Genomic DNA, 21926 nt, shown 5'->3' with positions numbered 1-21926 from the left:
ACCAGAGGTACCTACTACACGATATTCCCCCCCTGTGTAAACTGGTCAATGACTAGAAACTTGCAGCCAATGATTCCTTCTCCCGTCACCACCACCACGGTCTTTCACTTGCATGCTAGATACGCCATGCTGCCGTTAGGTTCGGGCGAGCCCCAACTCGGAATCTGCTTCACACAGCATCGCTAGCTAGAAAACGCCTCATCCCCAGCCGCTCCGGCTGATGTGAGAAATTGCCATCAGCCTGCCAATCGAGAGCTTTGATGACGTTTTCGGGAGACTTTTGGTCGGGTAAGCCGAACTGCGGGCGTTGCTATTGACGGCCATCACTCTCGTCCGAGTTTCCACACATCGCCGGTACGCCGGTATGGATCGCACCGCTAGGCGTGGGTTAGGGTTCAAGGTGAATTGTACCAGTTCTGTTTATTTGCTGCGTGATGCCAGAACTTGGCAGGCATCTACATATTCGTACACCGACGGGGATTTTCCGTTGTTCTTCTGGATCGTTGACCATAGCGAGATTAAGACGGGGTCAGCTTCCCCCAATATGTCATTTGCTCGCGACAACACAGATAGGCCATCGTTCCTAGCTTTCCATCAACCGTCTTTCCACAAGACACTTGAGTGTGTGACCGTATATGCCTCTTCAATACCTACATCAAGCCTTGGTAACCGGGAGTTTATGTACCCGCAGAAATGATGTTCCCTTCCTTTTAGTGTATAGGTACCAGCTGCTCGATCTCGGCCTTGTTTCAGTGTCGAGAGCATGGATCAAGCTTTCAACTGGCTAACACCCTTGGGAAAAGAGATGTAAAACAATCTCCATATCAGACGGAATACAAATCTTCCTCCTTCTCAACAGATGCATCAATGTGCATGTTGAACTCCTTTTCCGGGTCAAACAAGAGGAGAGAAACTAAACCGTTGTGTCAGCACGATACTCGAGAGTAAACCAAGGGGTTCTGCTCGCCTTACCAGCGGCAGCCAGCGCAACAAAGCAAGCACCGGCGATCCAAACGTGCCTGAACGCCACAACAAACGTTTCTTGCAAAGCAATGGCACCGGCTTCAACGATATCCGCCGTTACTCCAGATATTGTCCCCAACATCTTTTGATCTTGGGCTTCAAGTGCTGTGACAAACATCTCCACATCATCGGGCGATATTCCCCTTGGCACAACAACCTTTCCAACGTTGTTTCCCAAATTCTTCATCACATCGTGAAAAAGCGCATTGTATACGGCCAACCCAACGGTTCCCCCCAGCGACCGAATACTGATGATCAGTCCGCTGGCAACACTGATGAGCTCCGGCGGTGTCGACAACTGCGCAACTGTGACAAGCGTAGTGAGAGTCGTGCCCAAAGCGCTCCCCAAAAGAACCGTATAGCCCCAAGTTGGTATATCCGTCTTCCTCGTAGTTGTCGCCATGCATATAAAGAAGGCGATAAACATCCCGAAAGCGGCAAAGGTCGCCCACTTCACACGCTTTGTAACTGCACAATACCACCCTGTCAAGCAAGCAAAGATCGCAGCAATGATCATGATCAGACTGTACCTCACCCCAACCAGCAGCGCATCCGACTCGTACAGCACGCTGATCTGGAAAGCAAAGTACGTGTTAGCCGCAAAGAACGCCACGCCCTCGGAGAACACGCAAAACATTGCCACAGCAAAGTTGCGATTACCCGTAAACAATTTATGATGGAACATCCCATCCTTCTTCATCCATGTCTCATACAACACCAACCCAACCACAAACAGCATTCCAACCGCAAAAGTAGCCGAAACCTGCGGATCCCTCCACTCAAACGGATTTCTTGAGTAAGACAGCGCCACGGAAAAGAGCACCAACCCAACCGCCAAGAAGAAGTACCCTCCCCAGTCCAATCTTGCCAGTTTCTCCCTCGTACTCAAACTCTTTTGCAAAAGCCTCTTGGGCGGACGATACACCCACCAACACAACCCCGCCGCCACGACATAGACAGCCATATTGAGCAAGAAATACACCCTAAACCCCTCCCCTCCTGGATCCCCAGTCCTGTTCAACACACCACCTACATAGAGTCCCACCGCTGCACCTAACGTATTGCTCGCCATGTCGGCCGCCTGGCCCCACGCCCTCCATCTACGGGGCAATACTTCCGAGGTGACCACGTGCAGCAAAGGCTGCGAGCCGAAGCCGAGACCGATGACGGCGAATCCCAAGATGGCGACGGGCATGGAGGGTGCGCGGGAGACGATGAGCGACCCTGCCCCGCCGCCGAGGAAGGTGGGGATGACGAGAAACCATTTACGTCCCCAATAGTCGGCCGCTTGAGAGGTGATGGGGCCGAGGACAACAGTGAGGATGGTGATGGGGGCGGAGAACCAGATTGATCGGGTTGGGGAAGAGAAGTGGGAGGCTATGGTTTGACCTTGCTGTGAAAGGTAAATGAAGATGTCAGTCTGGATTGCGAGGGAAGGAGTCAAGTCGTAAGCTGGGAAGTTGAGATGTTGAGAAGATGGGAAATCATGAATTGGAGAAAGACTGGAGCGAACGAGGGAAAGAGGGAAAGTGGGAAATAGAAAAAAAAGAAGAGTGAAAAAGGAAGGTGGGAACCTGGAATGCAGGAAGGTGGAAGAGGAGGAAGGTGGGGCTTTTGGGATTTGGGAGTTTGGGAATTTGGGAAGGAAGGAGATAGGTACGCACAGCTCCGGCGCCCACAAGACTGATCAATTGGGCGATGTAGATGAGGCACACGGCAAACACGGCTAAAAAGGTCTTCGCGTGGAGGTGAGGGACTGGGTCGTCGGATTCAGGGCCATCGCTGGTCTTGTTCTCGTTGGTTTGTGAGGAGGGAGCCGTTTTAGTGACAAGCGCTACTGGCTTGGTTTCTTCTTGCACTTGTGCGCTTGGAGACGTCTCATCTTGCGAAGACATCATTGTGAAGATGTGTCGAAACGTTATCGAGAACTGGTTGGGGAGTAGGAACAGGTTGACGAGGTCTCAAATCTGTCGTGAAAAGAGAGCCACGAGATTTTCCCCTGTCGAACAAGAATGGAATTTGAGCATTTGATGGCTTGCTCTTGAGCCTCGGGAGGTCTAACACATACCTACCTAGGTACACATCTTACATGCGACGCAAAGCTCCAAGGTTGGCTCAAGTTGCTTGGGCTGCATGACTAGATGTATGGAGGCATGGAAGCAAAATCCACCTCCAGGCATGACGTATGTTGTGCTCCACGCCCTCAGAGTCTGTTCGGTTTCGCGTCAAGACTAACGTTAATTCGGGGTTTGTAGTAATAGGAGTGCAGTAAGTATACTACTGTATTGATGTCATTGTATAACGTTCGGTTTTGAAACGTTACTAAGAGGTATCTTTGGTATGGAATGCAAGTCGCCGTATCGAGTTGTACTTCCCCAAACTACCCCAATGACATACATGTTTCATCTAACTTCAATCTCCAAACTCCAAAGTTGACCAACTGTTGAAGGTCAGCACTCATGAAGTCTGCACTCGGTATTCTCTTGTATCGCAAAAGAATCCGGCCGATTGGCTTTGGGATCTCGCATTTTGAGCACACTTGGGGCATCTCCAACATTGCGGACTACTCAGATGCCTCAAAACCTAAAGCCTAACGTATCCATGCTACGTCTATGTGAACCGCCAGTAGTAAATCTCATACTTTCCAATTACCCACATATCATCTTAGATCTCGAGCGGCCCACGTTTCAGGCCAGTACCACCTCCAACCAAAAGACTTCAGGTCTGGTACGGCTTCAGGCAGCTTACTATTCGTCCCTCCTTTGCTCAGGTTGTAACGGAACGTAACTCCATTCAAAGAATCCGTACGAGGGAAGCTATGGGATGTCAGAAGGAAGAAGTTGCCTTTATTCTCGCCAATTCAGTTTGAGTGTGGTAACACTCTTGAGAAGGATCGCCCGAACCGTTCCATCTTCGAAGATCGTGGGGACAAGGTGACAAGTGGCTGCAGCTTACAGCCATACAAAATGACAGGCTCATGACCCTCAAAGAGATGACATGAACTCAGAAACTTGACTATAAGCCTCAAAGCATCATTCTCTTTTGTTTTCTGGCCAGAACTACGCTGGTAGTGGCTTAGAACTTACAGTGTCCGATGAAAAGTAAACAAACAAAAAGGGAGCGACCCTAACCCTTCCGCTACCGTACAACCGGCGGAGTGCACTTTAGGGTTCGGTAAGCTCAATGTTGGGTTGGTGACGCGAAATCTCCAGGATGTGGAGAACTCCACTCACCACAGCGCTGGAACAATCCAGGATCAGCGCTCTACAGGCCCAATCCCGCGTCGAGTGTGACGTGACGGCCTGGGTTGCCCACAAACAAAACGTAATTTTGGGAATCTGCCGGTCATCAAGCGTTAAGTGGAAGCTCGCTATCCGCACGCATCGTGCCCCGCGGACGGAAGTGAATTGGAAGCTCCTTTTGGCTTTTGTCCTCAATTGATCGCTTGTTTTGCTCTTTTATTTTGCTACTACGGTGTTTAGTCTGGACTCCAAAGTCCAGAGAGCCATGATCGAGAATGGTGCGAACCCGGAGAATGGCCGCCATGACCGGCGACGAGAACAATGGCGAGCAAAGCAGCAACGCGACACCGAATAACACCCAGCCGATGGCGATTGCTGAGAAACCTGCGAAAAAGAAAAGGTCCCCAGTCAAACCCAAGGGCAGAAAGGTCGCGAAACAAGCCGCCCGACCTGATGTGAAAGAGGAGGAGCAAGCCGAAACCGATGTGCAGCTCCCTGAGATAGGAACTTCGAACACATCAATTGCTCCCGACGACGAGGAACAGAATGTCAATATCTCTGACCAGCCGAGCGCAAATGTCAACAGAGCGAGGCCCTCAGCCACATCAAGTACAACCTCGGGACGCCGTGTCCAGCCAAAATCAACAAAGTCCAACATCAAGGCCAAGTCCAGGTCCAAGACCATCGCGGTCGTCGAGCCCCGGGAAATGGACGATCCCGAAGCCGAGTATGATTCCGACATTCCATACATACCCAAAGATCTTCGGAAAGAGCTACGTGAACGGCTATCTTGGGCTGGTCTCACATATCCCGAGACCTGGCGTCCACGTGTCGATAGCCCCTTCGATGCTCCTCCCCCGCCTCCGGAAAATCCACCACCGGCCGATTCTATTCTTGTAGCAGGTTTGGCGGACGGCGAGGTAGGCTACCTTCGCCAACTGTTGCGATACTGGACATCCGAAGATAAGGGCTGCAGGACTGCCAACAAGTTCTTCCACCGGCTCCACTACACCTACAAGAAGGTGGATTCGCTTCCAGAGGCTTTGGCAAGGCATGACCGGGTATTGGCTCTAACTCTGGATCGCCTCGCACGAGCGATCCCCTTCGAACTATTTCTTTGCCGGCTCGACAGAGGCTATGAAGACACTGACATCGACCCTCAACAAGTGTCTCCCTCCTACGTCATTGAGGATCTGGTTGACTTGCAGGGCCGAACCTACGCAAAGTTTGTTCCCGTTGACGAGAATGACTGGACACAAAAGACCACCGAACATCGAAAGCCCAAACTCCTTCCTGGTTACTGTGATGCAGTACGTACCTCACATACCACCACTAAAGCCTTTTTGGATCTCTGCTAACCACATCCCAATCCGCCAGGCCCTCGTCCTTGTCCCTCGAGATACTGTGGCCGACTTCCTGTGGGAGACCATCGAAGCAAACGGCCCGCCGACTGCCAAGTACAACGTCACTCAGACTCCTCTGCGTTCGTTGCTCGAAAATTATAGGACCCTATGCTCAAGGAGCGTCGAAGATCACGTTCGCTATTGGCCCATCTTCAGCAACCTCATCCGGAGGGCATGTACCTGGGATAACGAAAAGGGACTTGGGTTTATGCCTGGGGAGTTGGTGGAGAGCATTCTCAAGGCTTGCATATCTGCCAAGGACTGGGATTTGTTTACATTTGCCGCGGGCTTTACGGGATTTGCCTTTCGCAAACTGCCTTACGATCCCCAATCCTTTGTCAAATGGGCTCGTGCTGAGATCACAGAAGGGAGAGCCACCTTTCAAGACATTCAGGAGGGGTAAGTGATCTAGAGCATTGGTGATATGTATTCTGAGAAGCTAACGCAAACTACTAGTATTCTGGCCATCTCAGTCTCCCACAGCTTGATCAAGTACAGGTGCTCCTCAATTACCGCCTTCTACGAGACCACGGACGAAACAGTTCCCCGAGATTGGGCACGGAACGCAGTAGTCCGCATAGCTGACTTTCCCGGTTGGCAAATCATCGGCCAACAAGATGGAAGTGAACTTGTTTCCGCCCTGAAGACCTGTTTCAGAATGGGACCTGACTTCATAGAACTCGCCACGAAGTTAGTGAGACGAAACTCGACAAAGATTCCCTTCCTTCTGGGCTTTGCCAATGAACTCCACGAGACCTGCTCCACGGAAAATGCAACAAAAAAGCTCTATCTCGACTTGGCTGAACACATTTTGAACGAATTGCACATCTACAAACTCCACAGTCGTTCCGCGGAGACGGCACGGGTTAGGGAAATCATCCAGCTTCGTTCAACCAAGGTCACGCAAGACCTAAAAATGATTAAAGCGGCAATTGAAGGTATCGACAAGGCCGACATGTCTCGCTTCATCTCTGGACTAATCGCTGAAAACGCCGATACCCTCCTTATGCGCTTGACAATGAAATTGGTTGGCGACGCAAAACGCATCCCGCTTCGTGAGCTTACCCATCTCTGGGTTCCTTTCCTCTATCTCCTCCCGGACGTCCTCGAAAAGCATCATATCCCGCTATCAACACCTCGATATCAAAACATGTTCGCTGCTATCATGGAGATGTACCTACTCAGGGAGGTAGGCAGGGCGCCGAAACAGATCTGGCAACCTGTTATGCGCACGGTCAGTTGTGACTGTGGACTGTGCTTCAGGGTCAACCAATTTCTTTCCGAATCCTGCTCTTTCAAAGCTGTTCGGATTCACGGCTCCAGTACAGCTTTTGACCACGTACGACATTACTTGACAGGACTGCGGGAGGGCATCTCCTGTGACTTTGCGATTGATGCTGCTTCGGGCACTATAACCGTCACGAAACGCTTGAATCCTGATCCTACTGCTCTTAAGCAATGGGAGATTAAGAAGAACAAAATGAAGAAACAAATTTTCGCAAAGTTTGATCAAGCAAAGTTGCGTGCCATTCTTGGCGAAGAATATTTGTGGTTTACAGGATTTCAATTCTTGGAGAACAATCTTGAAATTGAAGTTCATGACGAGAAAGAACTTCCTCCACCTCCTGTGCACTCCGCGCCGCTTCTTGGGAAACCGATTGATCACTTCATTATCGGTCGACCGGATCTCTCCACTCCGTCAGCCCAAGGGTACCGTCAACCTGTGGCAGCTCACCAGAATCACCATCATCCCTTTCACCAGTCTACTGTCTCTGGCTATCAAGGTCCGCAACCAGGTCAAGCGCGCCCACAGCCTGTAGGGACATACTACAGTTACCAGCTTCCTCCGCCTAACCAGGGTCATCGTGCCCCGGCCAACCCCTGGGCTTATTCGGATCCTACCTCTCAATCAACCCAATCCGGTAACTTCATATCGGCTTACTCAGACGGCTTCGCCGGGTCCATCCAAATGACCAACAACGTCAACAACCCCCAAACAACCACCCATATTCAGGATACCTTAGAGCATGGTCGCCAACTATTCTTCTTTGAGGAGCAAATCGTGATCCAGAGACAATTTCCCAGCTGGCAGAGTGGTGCGATCAATGCGGAGCTATGGAGACGATGGACTACCATGGCTTCTAGTCGTCAAGAGAGTTACGTGAGCAGGGCAACGGTGGCCCAAAACCAAGCTCAAACCCAGGCCCATCCCTCCTTGCCTGCGCCACATCATTCAGCACCCCAGCCTTCAGGCTCAAGCTTGTCTGCGGAGGACGATTTAAAGGCCGGCAGGGAATACTACTTTTCGACACAGATGGGCTCTCTTCGAGCAAAGCACCCAACATACAGCCACCAACTCTTGTTAGATAAAATTTCGACAGCATGGAGCTCATTGCCACGGACCCATCGCGAATGGTTCAACAAGCAAGCCTTGTTGCAGAAGCAACAGCAGCCCCAGCTCGCTCCTTTGGACAATGCGAGGGCTGTGGGTCCGTCGGGAACTCGGAGCATCCCGTCTCTTTCTAGCATTGCACCTCCTCCACCTCCTAGCGTAGTCCCAGGCATGCTCCCAGATCAAGCTCAACCTTTCCCTTCTGTTCAAAGCAGAGTGGCGGCGTTACGTGAGGAGGCCAAGGTGACACTTACCACGGCGCTTGCGATCGCAAAACCCGTTGTTGACAAAAATGGAATGGTCGCCGTTCGTACATCTACCAGACTGTCGATCCCAGAGCAGGATTATATGGAAAGCAAAGCACGACTTGCCCCGTACCCAAATGTCGCTCATCTCGATCCGTGCCGCAAGGATCTGAACCGTGGCCGGACCTGGTGGATAAACAAATACACAGATGGTCTTTCGCGTCTACTCTCAGGCACGTCGGAACAACAAATCAGGCAGCAACTTGGCGTTGAGTGGGAAACCTGCCTAACTATGGGTGATCGTTTGAGGACCGATGATATGGCACGTATTGAAGAGGCGAAGTCGGCTCTCGCTAGGGAACGGAACAGTCTAAATGAGGTTATGTTACAACGGGCCACGAAACGGGCGAGAACATACGGGGCCTCGACTTCTGCGACGGCTGCCGGCTCTACGCAAAAAGGACCGGCTTCAGCCTCAGCCACATCACCGCCTGTGTCCGGCTACGAGGTTTTTGCTAAAGAAATGGAGGGACGCCTTCGGAAGAGGAACTCCGGCGCCTCGGCAGCATCGCTCAAGTCGGTGATACAACGGCGATGGGAAGCGATGAGTGAAACGCACCGGGCAGTCTACGCAACCATGGCCTTGGATAAAGCAAAGTCAGGATCTGGTACCGTGGCCCCCTCAACCTCGACCTCAACCTCAACCTCAACCTCAACCTCAACCTCAACCTCAACCTCAACCTCAACCTCAACCTCAACCTCTGCGATATCCGCTTCTACCAGCACTGCTGCGCCAAGCCGCAAATATGACGGTTTTGAGTATTATCTCAACACCGAAGGCCTTAACGTCAGAAGAAAGTATCCTGAATATTCCTACGACCAAGTTGTCGAAGCCACGAAGCGGCAATGGGACGCTTTGACGTCCACGGCAAGGAGTAATTACAGTAACAAAGCGTTCGCGGCCGCACAACATCCGCTCGATAAAGGTATTTTCACCTGGCTGGAAGATACATTTAAGAGAGTAGCCAAGGATAAAGCAACCGTTTCATCAACCCCGGCGGCGCAAAACTACAGCGCTTCTAGTAGCAGCTCTTCAGGACCCCCGCAAGATGCCGGCTTCGAATTTTGGTTAAAATTTGAGGAACGAAAGTTCCGAGACAAGAACCCCGGGCTTACATATGAAGAAACGGTCACTGCTTTAAAAAAGACATAGGATGGCATGACACAGATGGCCCGAAGAATCTACGAGGACATGGCGGCGAAGGCAAAAGTCAACGCGGACATAACAGTTAAGCCAACTGCCTCGCAGGCACCACCAAGCTCTTCATCCGCAGCTACCGCTTCTACGATCGGGGATTGTAGCCAATATGACTCACCCTCGGAGTATGGCCGGTACGACGGCTTCACTTGGTTTCTTAACAGCGAAGGAGTGGATTATAAGAAACAAAACCCAAATGTCGCATACAGCGATCTAAGAACTGCAATGTACGCACGCTGGTGTGGCATGGACGGTATAGAACGGAGCAAGTTCGAAAAGGTCGCGAGTACTTTGAAGCAGAGTGCCGAAGGTCGAGAGATGTTCAACGGACTGAGAGAAGCTTACAGCCTGCCCCCGGGGCAAGATCCGCATGAGCGCCTAGCAGCCGCCAGGTGCCGCTCACCCTCGGATGCTGGTCGATATGACGGCTTCACCTGGTTTTATAACAGCGTAGGAGTGAGTCTCAAGAAACAAATTCCAGACATTGGATACGACGAACACAGAACCGAAATCTACTCGCAATGGAGTGGCTTGAAAGCTATGCAACGGCGCGAGTACGAAAAGGTTGCGTATACTTTGAGGCAAAGTGCCCAAGGCCGGGCGTTGTTCAACAGACTAAGAGAAGCATTCGACCTGCCTCCAGAACGAGACCCTCGTTCGTGGATTCCGTCTCCCCCGCCGAATACCGCCAGCGCTACCAGTGCCGCTGCCGCTGTCTCTTCTTCTACTACGAGCTCTAATGCCACTAGTAGCATGACACGGGAGGATTGGGAACGAAAATACGACGGCTGGAGTTTCTATCTCAACACTGCAGGGACGCTTCACTGTGACAGAAGAACTTCATACGACTCTGTTGTTGCTAAGATGAAGGCGCGATGGAAGAGCATGAGTGCTGTCGAACGGCTTGCATATGAAGACGGGGCTAAGGCTGCCAGGATGAGTGGTAGACGCCAAGTAACCTTTAACAACTTGAGGATAGCTTGCGGCCTACCTGAGGAGCCGATCCCCCCTCCCCCTGCTCATGGCGCTCCGCGAGTACCGACTTCTTTATCTGCCACTGCTACCGCTTCTACTGCCTCTTCTTCTGCACCAAGCTCTAATGCATCTAGAAGCATTACATGGGAGGCTTGGGCCCACAAATACGGCGGCTTTAACTGGTTCCTCAACACCTGGGGACACGCTTTCAAGCAGGAGAATCGTGAGCTGGACTACGAGCTAGTTGTCACTATCACGGAGTCACGGTGGGAGCGCATGACTCACGAAGAACGTCGTGATTTTGAAGATAAGGCAAAGCGGATGAGGGTGAATGTGGCAGGTCGCCGGATGTTCAACAAATTGCGGGAACTTTGCGGCTTACCCGAGGAGCCAGACATGCCCGAACCCGCCAAGACGGTAACGCCTCGTACTCCTTTTCCGAGCACATGGCGCGGCAGTGGCCTCAAAGCAGCCACTCCTTTACTGTCCTCCTCGCCCACGCGACCTGACCCGGCTTCCTTCTCACCAGCTGACCGTGCGTTGATGGAGATCGAGCCCAACAGAATGGCTGCCCCCTCTTCTAGCGCCGCGCCTGCCACGCCCGGGTTGAGTAACAAGGTGGCCAAGATTGACATCACCAGTGCTTGGGCTGTCAAATCTAGTAGGCTTAAAATTCCGCCCTTGACGCCGAGATCCGGGGGCGGATCGGCTTCGGCGTTTGGCTCGGGATCGAAGTCGGCGCCAAGGGGCGTGAAGAGAAAGGCTGAGCCGGATGTGATCGACTTGACTTTGGATGATTGAGCGTGTTTCAGTCGTGTGATTGTATGGACTGGAAGGGAGGATCGGTGTTTCTTGATGGTTACATGCAAGGATACGGGAGTTATGTGTACATGCTATGGCGTATGGCTTTGGATTTGTTCCGGTTTGGGAGACCATTGGATCATTTCTCGATTCCAAGTGTTTGGAGTAATTTGTTGGATTTTGCATCATGTTCTGGTCAACTGCCCGGTTGATGATTATAAGGCTACTTGCATATATCGGATGCTAGAGGTATGTAGTAGTCGGGAAGAGCGAGAGTTCCTTTGCTTCTTACTCTTGGCTTTATTGTATATACTTTTCGGTCGTTCAGCAACAAGAAGTTAAATAATGAAGCGCACAAATTGTTATGCATCAACGTCCCTGGGTGAGGATAACGGCCGGTGGCAGCTTGCGCTAACATCTCCTACGACCCCCATTACTTCAGTACCTACCATTTTACCAATGCTTGCAGCCAGCCAACCGACCCTCCTCGTCCCTTCGGTTATTTCCAAAGCTTCCATTATTATCAACCATCCCTAGTTCTGACTTATCGTTATCCAATATCACAACATACTGGATGCTGGCTCTTTCCCGCCCGTAGCATTATTGGACGGATGCACCGCCAGTCTGGATCTATTATATGTGGTGTACAATATATTTCAAAGTTCTTTCGCTAGCGTCGGGTGGGCGGGATCCACAGTGGCCTAACGGGCGGGCTATCCCTCTAGCGGAGAGCGGGCGGTCCGCTGTGGAGGGCGCGGGCGGCAACGGACGGACGGGTCGTCCCGGTCTTTACTGTTCCTGTTATTATCGTCATCGTCAGCGATGGCTGTGATAATTGTCTGGTCTCTCTATTATTTCTTCTCTTCATCCTCGTCATTTACGGTTGGAGTTCTTGATAACTCAACCCTCCTTGGTTTTCAACTTCGTAAGACAAACCTGACCTGATGTTCCTTGCAACCGACATCTTTGACAACCAGACAAAGGGGGCCCACATGGCGGGCACCGCGTGCTTGAACCTTCATTAGCGCAGGCGCTACTGTTGCACGCTGCACAGTAGAATCAATCCCCTGAAACTGCATGTAATTCAAGCCAGGGATTCTAGGATGCACCAAATGGCATATGTATATACAGCTTCTAGACTGGAAAGAAACCCACATGGGAATCCAGCCAACGGCCAAAACACAAAATCTCGACAGTCTACTCAAGTTTCACTATTCAAGACCAAGTGCGCAAGTACATTGGGCGTCAAAGACTATCCGGGATGTGGTGTGCAGTACGTCCCTAGTTGTGAGGTTGTAGCTGTGAAATAAAGCCAGCCAGCCAAAACCTATGCACCCATGGGCGTATACATATGCAGTTCCTAAGCGGAGGATGCAGCTGGCAGGGGTTTTACTGTACTAAAATTGCCAAAAATACCTCTAGAGACCTTAGGCGCCGACATGTTAGAGGCATGTACCTTACCCGTCCCATTGGGAAAGGGGGGTCAAGTTTTATCCTCGCGAGCCTCGGCGCTTCAATGTAACGGTGCAACGGTTCAGATCTCCTTGGTGGAAAAGAAAAAAAATCAAGAGGCAAGAAAAAGTCCCAAGCATTTGTTTTCATCCATCCATCCATCCATCCTTGTCCTTATCCTTATCCGCAGCGCTTGCTTGAGCTTCGGGTGGGTAATTGCATGATATGAGACCAGGGGGGGTTCCGTCGAGTGTTCGAGCCTTGTTCATCTGTTTTTTTCGATTGGCCAGCGCTGTGCTTTTTCTGCTTCGTTGGAAGGCTGTGTAAGTGCTCTGATGTTGTGTACTATACATAGTACTTAGTGTAGAGATGTAGGAGGGTGGTATATGCCTGGTGATGGGTCTTGAAGGGTATCATCGTCTGGATCAAATTCCAAAATCTTCAAGCAGACATGGTGTATGTAGTCGACAGCAGCTAGCATGAGCGGTGGCGATGAACTTCCTGACTGCCCCTGTGCAAAGGTGAAGCCGTCTTTTTTGTGTTCGCTGTGGACTGTAGGTAGGTACCTTAGTTACCCGCGAAGTTTGTAGCTGGTGATACGGGAGTGTGCGGCGCGTGGACAGTGACGCAGCAGACTGTGACCAACTTACTGTACCCCTCCCCTCCGTCATCGTTCCTTCCAGTTTTGCACCCCCAGCTTCTAGACGTACTGTCGTGCAAGTCTGGACCTGTAAGTAGGTAGGTAGTATCTCTGGCTCGAGAAATGCCAAACATCCCTTGTTCTACTAGGTGACCTGGCGTGGTGGCATGCTCCGATTTGCCGCCTCAATATCTCGATCCGTGTGTAATGGTTGCCTCGGGCGGTTCAGCTGCAGCCTGCCTGGCCCCCAAATCCCAAATGGTCACGATGGCCATCCACGGTTAAATAACAGTGTCAAGCGCCCGGCCGCCCTCCCTACTCCTCTACTCGGGCCTTGGAAATTGATGCTCACCACACTGCATCTCTCCATCCATATCTGGTTTTTTTTTTCTCGTGAAACCATCAAGACATACTTGCACTTTGGTCGCGTTTCTCTTCTAGTGTCTCAAGACTCTGCTTCACTTTCACGTTTGACGATCAATATGGGAGCCGCAGTTGAGCCCGACCTGAAATCGACGGCGACAACGCCAACCCCGCATTCTTTCCCTTCAACGCTTGATATCGAGACCGCTGAATCGCAACCTTCAGATTGCGATGTGAATCTCAAGATCCCCAAAGTTTTTCCTTGTGAAAACATCAAGGACATGGCGGGAAACGTAGCCAGAATCGGGATTCGACCATACAACAGCACAAACCCGACATCGATGGCCTTAGTACCAGTGGAGACACCAAATGAAGACGGCACTACCACTGTCAAGCGCCATCTTCCAGGTCAACCGCGAGTTCGGCTGGACGATCAAAATCCCGGCAGTCACTGGAAGACCTTAACGTTATATTTGAATGAGAACCACCTGACCACGAAGCTGGACGGTATGTTCAAGTATATGAAGTATGTCTTTGTAAGTTTCCTCCGAGTCCTTTTGAGCCGCCCTGGCACTGTTATACTGAGACTTGCAAGGTCCAAACTCCATCTTTCCTTCACATCATGTCTCTCCACCATCAGTACGCACACGACCGAGAGATCAAGATCGACGAGCATCCCTGTCTTCATCTGGTCTGGTACTACGAGCGAATCTACGTCAAACCCATCCCGGCCTACTTCTACTGCGCCGCCTTCTGGGAGTACATCGCCAACGCCCACCTGGATGTTTATCGAGCTTGCCTCGGCTTCATGAGGAGCTACTACTACTTGATCCAGTATGAGGTCGACTTTGCGTTGGCATGCGAGAAGATGTTGATACCCAAAAAGTCCAACGGGCAATTTCCCACATACGAAGAGTGGTGCGACTTCATCGAGCCCTTTACCAAAATCCACGACATCCAAGTCCCCAAGCGGTACCACTACGGCGAACTGCGCCTCAGTCGGCTCAACATGGCTGCAGCTTTCTTCAAGAGGAAGCTGGCCTTCTTCCACATTTACCCTCAATGGGGCTCCTTCCTCACCCACAGCCTGGGACCCCTGCTCACCATCTTCGCAATCTGCTCCGTCGTGCTCAACTCGATGCAGGTCAGTCTGCAGGCGCTCGACACAGATCTTCCGAAAGACCATGCATGGCCCACGTGGAAGGCCGTGTCGGTGTGGTTCCCTATTGTCGTGACGATTTTGATTGCCGTGGTGATCCTTCTGGCTTTCAGCGGCGTTTGTTTCATGGCTGTGGTAGATCTCTACAGTGGCATCAGGACGCGTCGCAGGAAAAGAAGAGGTGATGCGACAGCTGGCAAAAAGACACATGGCGTTATCTGGTAGAATGTTATCGGAACGCCGATCGCCAGGACAGCCTTTGTCGGATGCCTCAGAACGTCGAGAGGTCAAACCGTATGGAAAGAAGAACGGGGCTTCGTCGATATTAGGCCGATGCTTCCAGTGTTTTCCTTTTTTGGGCCGATGGGGGATCGTGAGGGAAAGCTTGGCCACCACAAAAAACAACTCCAAACCCCGAATGTTCAAAACCCCATTGCTATCATTCTTTGCGGTAAGACTTTGCCCACTGTTTGAGGCGAGTTATAACGAGCATCACTAAAACTGGTCGAAGCAGCCTCGAGAAATGAAGCAAGCACGGCACCTTGATCCACGACGACAGACAACTCGTCGATGGTTTTCTCTGCCTCCGTCGTGCCTGGACCTTGTAACGGGCATGGTGCGACGTCGAGATGGCCAACGCGTCTTATGGCTTTATATGATTCACATTCGATGTTCTTGATGTTAACGGCTCGGATACAGAGAATCGAGATAATGAAGACCCACAGTCAAAAGGAGTGAACACCCGTAATATGGTTAGGTATTTCTGGGTCCGAATGGCCCTTGGAGGTGGACCTGGGCTGCGCCGTTTGTCGGGTGGCCAACATGTGGCGGTGGGTCTGAACTTTGGACGACGACGGTGTACTTATAATGTAATTAAGTCTATCGACGACGAGATGAATGAACGGTTTTCGCTGCTGATTCGTCCGCACGATGCCAGGCTCTGCGGTCGCTGGAGACAGCAGCTACTAGCTGGTATCCTGTGCTGGCTCGCTCGGAAAAAAAGAGAAGTGACAGTTTCAATGCAGTTGGTGGCTACTACCTTACATCAGAGAGATTGCAACTCTGGTCGTGGCTTCCACGTTAAAGAAAGAAGTTTGAAGGGCCCCGGGGAGAGAAAGGTCGGTGTTGAAGGAATTCCGTATTGGTTCAACAGATGTACTTGTACGTCAATTGGTGGAGCTGGGCCTGCCGGAACCTCAACCCGTGCTGTAAGTCTAGTGGAGTTGCACCATGCCGAGCGGGCTTGGCTCGGGGCCCCGTGTTCTTAGCCGGCACGGGAGTTGTAGCTTCCTCAGGTCTCGAATCTTGGGACATTCCCATGATCCATCCAGTGTTGATGGGTTTGAACCAATTAACCTTGTGTCGTCCAAAATCTCGTGCGTCTACAGGAAATGTGTCTATCTAATCAACTTCGTTTATCGCGTGATACAGTGTTTGGGTTTCAAGGTCCTGGTCGCCGCGTATGTAAGTACACACGGACCACCCATGTGCGATGAACTGCCTGGCATCAACTGTCCGATTTCTCAACGTTCCACGACCGCAATTATCTTACATAGTTCTCGTCTTCATCCCCGTTGACATGGGAACAACATCATGGCCCGGGTCTTGTCCGCGTACACTATGTACTCTAGAGACAGAGGCCAAGTCGGCGGCCGGCAGGTTCAGCTCGCTAGGCCCTGTCGGGAAGTTCCCCACTTCGGATCGGCACTCTGGATCTCGAGTCAAATCCCCGGCGTCAATGGCGACGCCCACCGCTCCACCATCTTTCTCATTCCCGGAGCACAGCACTACCACCTTCCCGAAGGAGAGTTTCGGCCTGCCTCATCCATCGATTCTGTTGGGAGCCTTCGGGAGGCAAATATTGGAGCAGTACCTAAGCAGCATTCATTACAGTGGCACAGCGTTGAACAGCGCCGACCTATCGCCGGGCATCGGCATCTACAGTACAGCGGCATCCACCATCACAGCCAACCGCCCGCTCCGGCTTACGGCGCAGCTTACCGCGGGTTTTAGCGTTCGTCATTTGCTCCGCATCGCGGTCGTTTGTCACGATCATTACATGGCTTTGTAGCTAGACGAAAGGTACGAACTCTCACTCACGATACGCGCCTTCAGTGATATTGGACCAGGTCCAACAACCTCTTCAACCTAGACCCCAAAGAGGAAGGTGAACTATTCACTGGACCCTTGCTGATCGCCTGGCTTTTCAGGTTCTCTTCATCTTTCCTCAGCTTTCCCAGTATTTATTCCAGGTAAGTGGCCTCTTTTTGTAGGCGTTCCTTTCCTTCGCCCACACTCGTCGTCGTCGTTTTGAAATCTTCAAAATGATGGGACTTGGACGTCTGCTGGCCGCCACGGCCTGCGTTGCGCAACTAGCCTCTGCTTTTGCGCCCCTGACTGTCCGGAACCTTCGCTTGTCGGTGAGTGCTTGGTGCTCCTCCCATTGCTTTCTTGACAGATCGTGACTAATAGGCATTTCAGTCAGAGAGCGATCTTGCGCTGGAGCCGGAGGGTGATTTCACCATCCAGGAGAGCACCGACCCCACGCTCCTATACCCTGCCCGGACCATCAAGGTTCCCGTTGACCACTTCCACAACGACACCAAGTATGAGCCGCATACCAACGATACTTTCGACCTGCGCTACTGGTTCGACGCGACCTACTACAAGAAGGGAGGTCCCGTCATTGTTCTAGCTGCCGGTGAGACGAGCGGCGTCGGACGTCTCCAGTTCCTCCAAAAGGGCATAGTATACCAGCTCGCCAAGGCGACTGGTGGTGTTGGCGTCATCCTCGAGCACCGCTACTATGGCAAGAGTCTGCCTACCTCCGACTTCAGCACGAAGAACCTGCGTTTCCTCACTACTGATCAAGCGCTGGCCGATACCGTCTACTTTGCCAAGAACGTCAAGTTCGCCGGTCTTGAGCACCTGGATCTGACTGCGCCCAACACTCCCTACATTGCATACGGAGGTTCGTATGCTGGCGCCTTCGTCGCCTTCCTGCGCAAGCTGTACCCCGATGTTTACTGGGGAGCCATTTCCTCGTCCGGTGTCACTGAGGCCATCTATGACTATTGGCAATACTACGAAGCCGCGCGGATCTACGGTCCTAAGGATTGCGTGACTGCTACCCAAAAGTTGACCCACGTTGTCGACAACATCATCCTCAACAAGGCCAATGCCAAATACGTGCAGAAGCTCAAGGATGCATTCGGTCTCGGCAACCTCACCCACACCGATGACTTTGCCAACACCATCAGCTTCGGCATCGCAGGACTGCAATCCACCAACTGGGATCCCGCGTTGAACGACACCTCATACGGCGAATACTGCAACAATGTCAGCTCCAATGCGCTGCTGTATCCCGAGACAGCTCGCCTTGAGAAGGACGTCCAGGAGCTCTTGACTGTTGGCGGATACGGCAAGGAGGTCAAGACGCTTACAAATCAGTTTTTGAACTACATAGGCTATGTCAATGTCACCTCAGTCCAGTCGTGCGACGGGGATCAGAATGCCTGCTTTACCTCCTATGACAGTGAATTCTACAAGAAGGACGATCTTAAGCAGACGTGGCGCTTGTGGCTGTATCAGGTCTGCGATCAGTAAGTCAAATACTTCTTCATCCTTTCTTTTTTGTTTCAGATTCAACTAACATGGTCCCTACAGATGGGGCTTCCTCCAAACCGGGTCCGGTGTCCCGCACAACCAGCTTCCGCTGATCTCCCGCGCCATCGACCTTAATTACACGTCCATCGCCTGTCGCGAGGCCTTCAACATTAACAAGCCTTCGGATGTCGAGTCCATCAACAAGTACGGTGGCTTCGGCATCAGCTACCCGCGCCTGGCCATCATTGACGGCGAGAAGGACCCCTGGCGCGCGGCCACCCCGCACGCCATCGGTCTCAAGGATCGCAAGAGCACCATCAGCGAACCCTTTATCCTGATCAAGGACGGCGTGCACCATTGGGACGAGAACGGCGTGTTCCCCAATGAGACCGCCCCCAACTTCCCCCCTAAGCCGGTGGAGGAGACGCAGAGGGCCATCAAGAACTTTGTGCAGGCTTGGCTTCAGGACTTTAAGAAGAGCGGGCATGGACATGGACATGGACATGGAAGTACGAAGCCTTGAGAAGCCCATGTGTCGAGGGTCGACTAGTGGCTTTGTGTTGTGAACGGGTGTCATACTAACCTTTTCCCAGGTGCCGGCGTCCATGATGAGCAGCAGGTTTTAGGGGACTTGTGAATTTGTGATGGAAAGGCATGATGAGCGGGATCATTCACCGAGCGAGCATGTTTCTTTGGATACAAAGCATCTGGATAGCATTGAGCGGAAAGGGTCTTGGATACCGTACACAGGCTCATGCATACCTTATGTATGTCGATGTGTACATGTACTCAATACACTTCTTTGTATTTCTTGTTACAATTTTTGCCGTTGTACCAACAATTCAGAGAACAGGAGAGGCTTCAAGACGTGATAACAAAAAGAGCAAATTTGACCAATGATGGCGAACCGTGATTCAGGGTGGTAAAGAAGAGAAGGTACATTCCGCAGTCCGGAACAAGTATCTACAGGACTTGAGAGGAAGGTGAGTGACAGCTTCCATATTGGCCCTGTGGCCAGTGTGACCTCGTGATTTGCAAGCCCTTTACGCGAGACTCCGCGACATTCCGCCCTTTCCTCTTCTTGCCCGTCAGCCTCTACAGATCTTTAATGTTGTCAAAAACTTTTAGCCAAATCATGCTATGAAACCACGCAGATACAGGAAAATAAACCGAACAAGCGGCGTTGCGTATAAACCCAGTCCATTGATTATCAACAGTGGAAATGAAAAAAGCACAAAGAGGTATCATCGCAGTCGTCATTATCTTCCGTCCCTTCTTCCATCCTCAACTTCCTCATCCCGTCTGGCTTTTCAACCACAGCAAACAGTGGCATCCTCCACGCCCTGCAGCCTCGGCACCTCATCGGTGAATCCACCATCCATCATCTCCTCCTCCTCCTCATCCCCACCAGGAATCTCAAACTTGACCGTCAACCAATCGCACAAGAACTTGCCGAGCAGCGCCCCGATCCAGATGCTGATGAGCACATAGCCATTGTAGTACATGGCCAGCAACATGATCAGATACCCCAGACCAAACATGACGGCGTGAATCAGGGCCCTTATCAGCTGCTGCAACGGACTGGCGCGGAACTTGAGGGTGGTTGCTGTTGTTCTCCTCCCCATGTATCCTCTTCTCTTCCCGGTGGTGACATGGACGGACGTTGTGGTAGCCAAAAGTCCAGCAGTCTTTGCTGCTGCATCCGCAGTACCACATGATGATGGTGAAGCCTGCCGTTGACGCAGACGTCGCTGTTGTTCGCTAATCAGGGCCGACCGTCTTCGAAAGTCACGGACGATCCACTCGTCGTATTCTTTGGCCAGCCGGCGCAGGAACTCGAGCATGACGACCATCAACATGATGCCGATGCAGGTGGCGGCGAAGGCGCCGCGCGTGGTGATTTGCCAGGACTGGTGGAGGAAGCAGGCATCGATGGTGTACCAGTTCCAGAGCATCTGGTTGGAATAGGTATGTTAGTATGTGCCTACGGTGTGAGTGGGAGTACCTTAGGGATACGATGAGAATAGTGGGATTGGTGCTACACGTGTAAGAGAGGGTAGGTGGTTACACGGGAGGAACATACTGAAATTTTACACGCCGGTCCGTCCATGTTCCCGTCTCCCATGTCCATTCGAGGTAAGAGGGTTGTGCCGTGTTGCTCCATGGTTGGGGATGTGTGTGCGAGAAAAAGGGTAAGGGGTGAAGAGTTGGTTTGGTGCTTGAATGTGGTGATGGCGGTTCGTGAGAGAAAAAAGATGGATTCGTTTTCAATTTAGCTTCGTCTTTGAGCTCGTTTCTTTGACGACGACTGCTCCCAATGTCCGTAGTCTGTGTGGTTGGGTATTTGGAAACCTTCTCAATCACACTACTTGGTCCAACGGGTAGGACAATAACAAATCGTTAGGTTCCCTAACCCAGCAGCTATTAGCTTGGAGTCAAGTGATTCAATAGGACGGTTATGGTTCCATTCGTAAGGCTAGATAGCGTGCAAAAGAGGCAGGAGATGAGGGGAAAAGAGCGGGAAAGAGGGAGAAAAGTGTCGACGGTTAGTGTGAGAGTGAGCAGGTATGAGTTGGAATCTCGGATGAAAACCTTCTTGTTCACGAGATGTTCCGTCCAGCCTCCCCATCAACGACGAAGCTCTGGAAATGATTCAGGGTCAATCGTCGGTGCGTAGCTCTCCGTCCGCTATGGATATCACCAATGTCATCAAATCGGGGACATCATGACGGTATCCCGGCCGAGTGTCGTTCGCCTGGAAAATGAGCGCGCCGCGCCGGACGGGAGCTCGTCTCGCCTCCATCCCATCATGTTCAGGGGGGGTTTGAAGCCCCGAGTACCTGGGTCAATTGTTTGGATCATCCAATGAAACGCGAGTACTTCCCCATTTATTAGGGTCCCCACACCACAAACACGACCTTACGTTACACCGTCACCCCACTGTTGGTTGCAGAAAAACGTGCTCAAAGATGCTCAACCACTGCAGCTGTGTCCAGACTCTAGCGTCATATCTTTTCTCTCTGGCCCCCCTTTCGGAGACAGAATAAACTCTCAAATTCTCTCGATGGCATGACCGAGAAGGAATGAAGGCAAATTCTGCAGTGGCATGATATACAGCCAAGCCAAAAACATGCTCACCCGGTGGAAACCAAGGGAGTATGAAAAATCAAAAAAACTGGAGGGGAGGGGGGAAATCAACACCAAACAGGCAATGAGAGGCGGTTTCCGGCTCACGGAACACTAGACTACATTGTTGAAGATGAGTGATGTTCTGGATCCGATGGCGACAGGAATCAGCAACCAGGGAAACGAACACCGTTGCAATGGAAACTTGCTCAACTTTCTCGGCGCTCCATACCGTGCCCGC

General features: G+C 51.7%; 6 protein-coding genes across 6 annotated transcripts; 4 read left to right on the top strand and 2 right to left on the bottom strand.

Annotated features, from left to right (window-relative positions):
* Nucleotides 1–824: 824 nt before the first annotated feature.
* On the bottom strand, nt 825–2921 carry NEUTE1DRAFT_50973 (uncharacterized protein; the record flags this gene model as incomplete). Its single annotated transcript, XM_009856647.1, has 4 exons — nt 825–913; nt 973–1597; nt 2057–2416; nt 2688–2921. 4 exons carry the CDS (start codon nt 2919–2921, stop codon nt 825–827), a joined length of 1308 nt encoding a protein of 435 aa, XP_009854949.1.
* A 1646-nt stretch (nt 2922–4567) lies between these two features.
* On the top strand, nt 4568–11339 carry NEUTE1DRAFT_125621 (uncharacterized protein; the record flags this gene model as incomplete). Its single annotated transcript, XM_009857405.1, has 4 exons — nt 4568–5575; nt 5643–6067; nt 6125–9454; nt 9545–11339. 4 exons carry the CDS (start codon nt 4568–4570, stop codon nt 11337–11339), a joined length of 6558 nt encoding a protein of 2185 aa, XP_009855707.1.
* Nucleotides 11340–13913: 2574 nt separating this feature from the next.
* NEUTE1DRAFT_105061 (uncharacterized protein) lies at nt 13914–15178 on the top strand (the record flags this gene model as incomplete). Its single annotated transcript, XM_009857404.1, has 2 exons — nt 13914–14330; nt 14390–15178. 2 exons carry the CDS (start codon nt 13914–13916, stop codon nt 15176–15178), a joined length of 1206 nt encoding a protein of 401 aa, XP_009855706.1.
* Nucleotides 15179–16106: 928 nt separating this feature from the next.
* On the top strand, nt 16107–17024 carry NEUTE1DRAFT_114070 (uncharacterized protein; the record flags this gene model as incomplete). Its single annotated transcript, XM_009857403.1, has 3 exons — nt 16107–16161; nt 16385–16417; nt 16510–17024. 3 exons carry the CDS (start codon nt 16107–16109, stop codon nt 17022–17024), a joined length of 603 nt encoding a protein of 200 aa, XP_009855705.1.
* NEUTE1DRAFT_118619 (uncharacterized protein) lies at nt 16810–19377 on the top strand (the record flags this gene model as incomplete). Its single annotated transcript, XM_009857402.1, has 5 exons — nt 16810–17035; nt 17164–17373; nt 17435–18555; nt 18620–19068; nt 19153–19377. 4 exons carry the CDS (start codon nt 17278–17280, stop codon nt 19194–19196), a joined length of 1710 nt encoding a protein of 569 aa, XP_009855704.1.
* Nucleotides 19378–19390: 13 nt separating this feature from the next.
* On the bottom strand, nt 19391–20945 carry NEUTE1DRAFT_96536 (uncharacterized protein; the record flags this gene model as incomplete). The annotated part of the gene is made up of 2 exons (XM_009857401.1): nt 19391–20514; nt 20643–20945. The coding sequence occupies 2 exons, from the start codon at nt 20721–20723 to the stop codon at nt 19870–19872; spliced, it is 726 nt and encodes a 241-aa protein (XP_009855703.1).
* Nucleotides 20946–21926: the final 981 nt, after the last annotated feature.

Source organism: Neurospora tetrasperma, assembly GCF_000213175.1.
Source record: "Neurospora tetrasperma FGSC 2508 unplaced genomic scaffold NEUTE1scaffold_81, whole genome shotgun sequence".
Taxonomy (NCBI): domain Eukaryota; kingdom Fungi; phylum Ascomycota; class Sordariomycetes; order Sordariales; family Sordariaceae; genus Neurospora; species Neurospora tetrasperma.
This window is presented reverse-complemented; position numbering and strand designations above follow the sequence as displayed.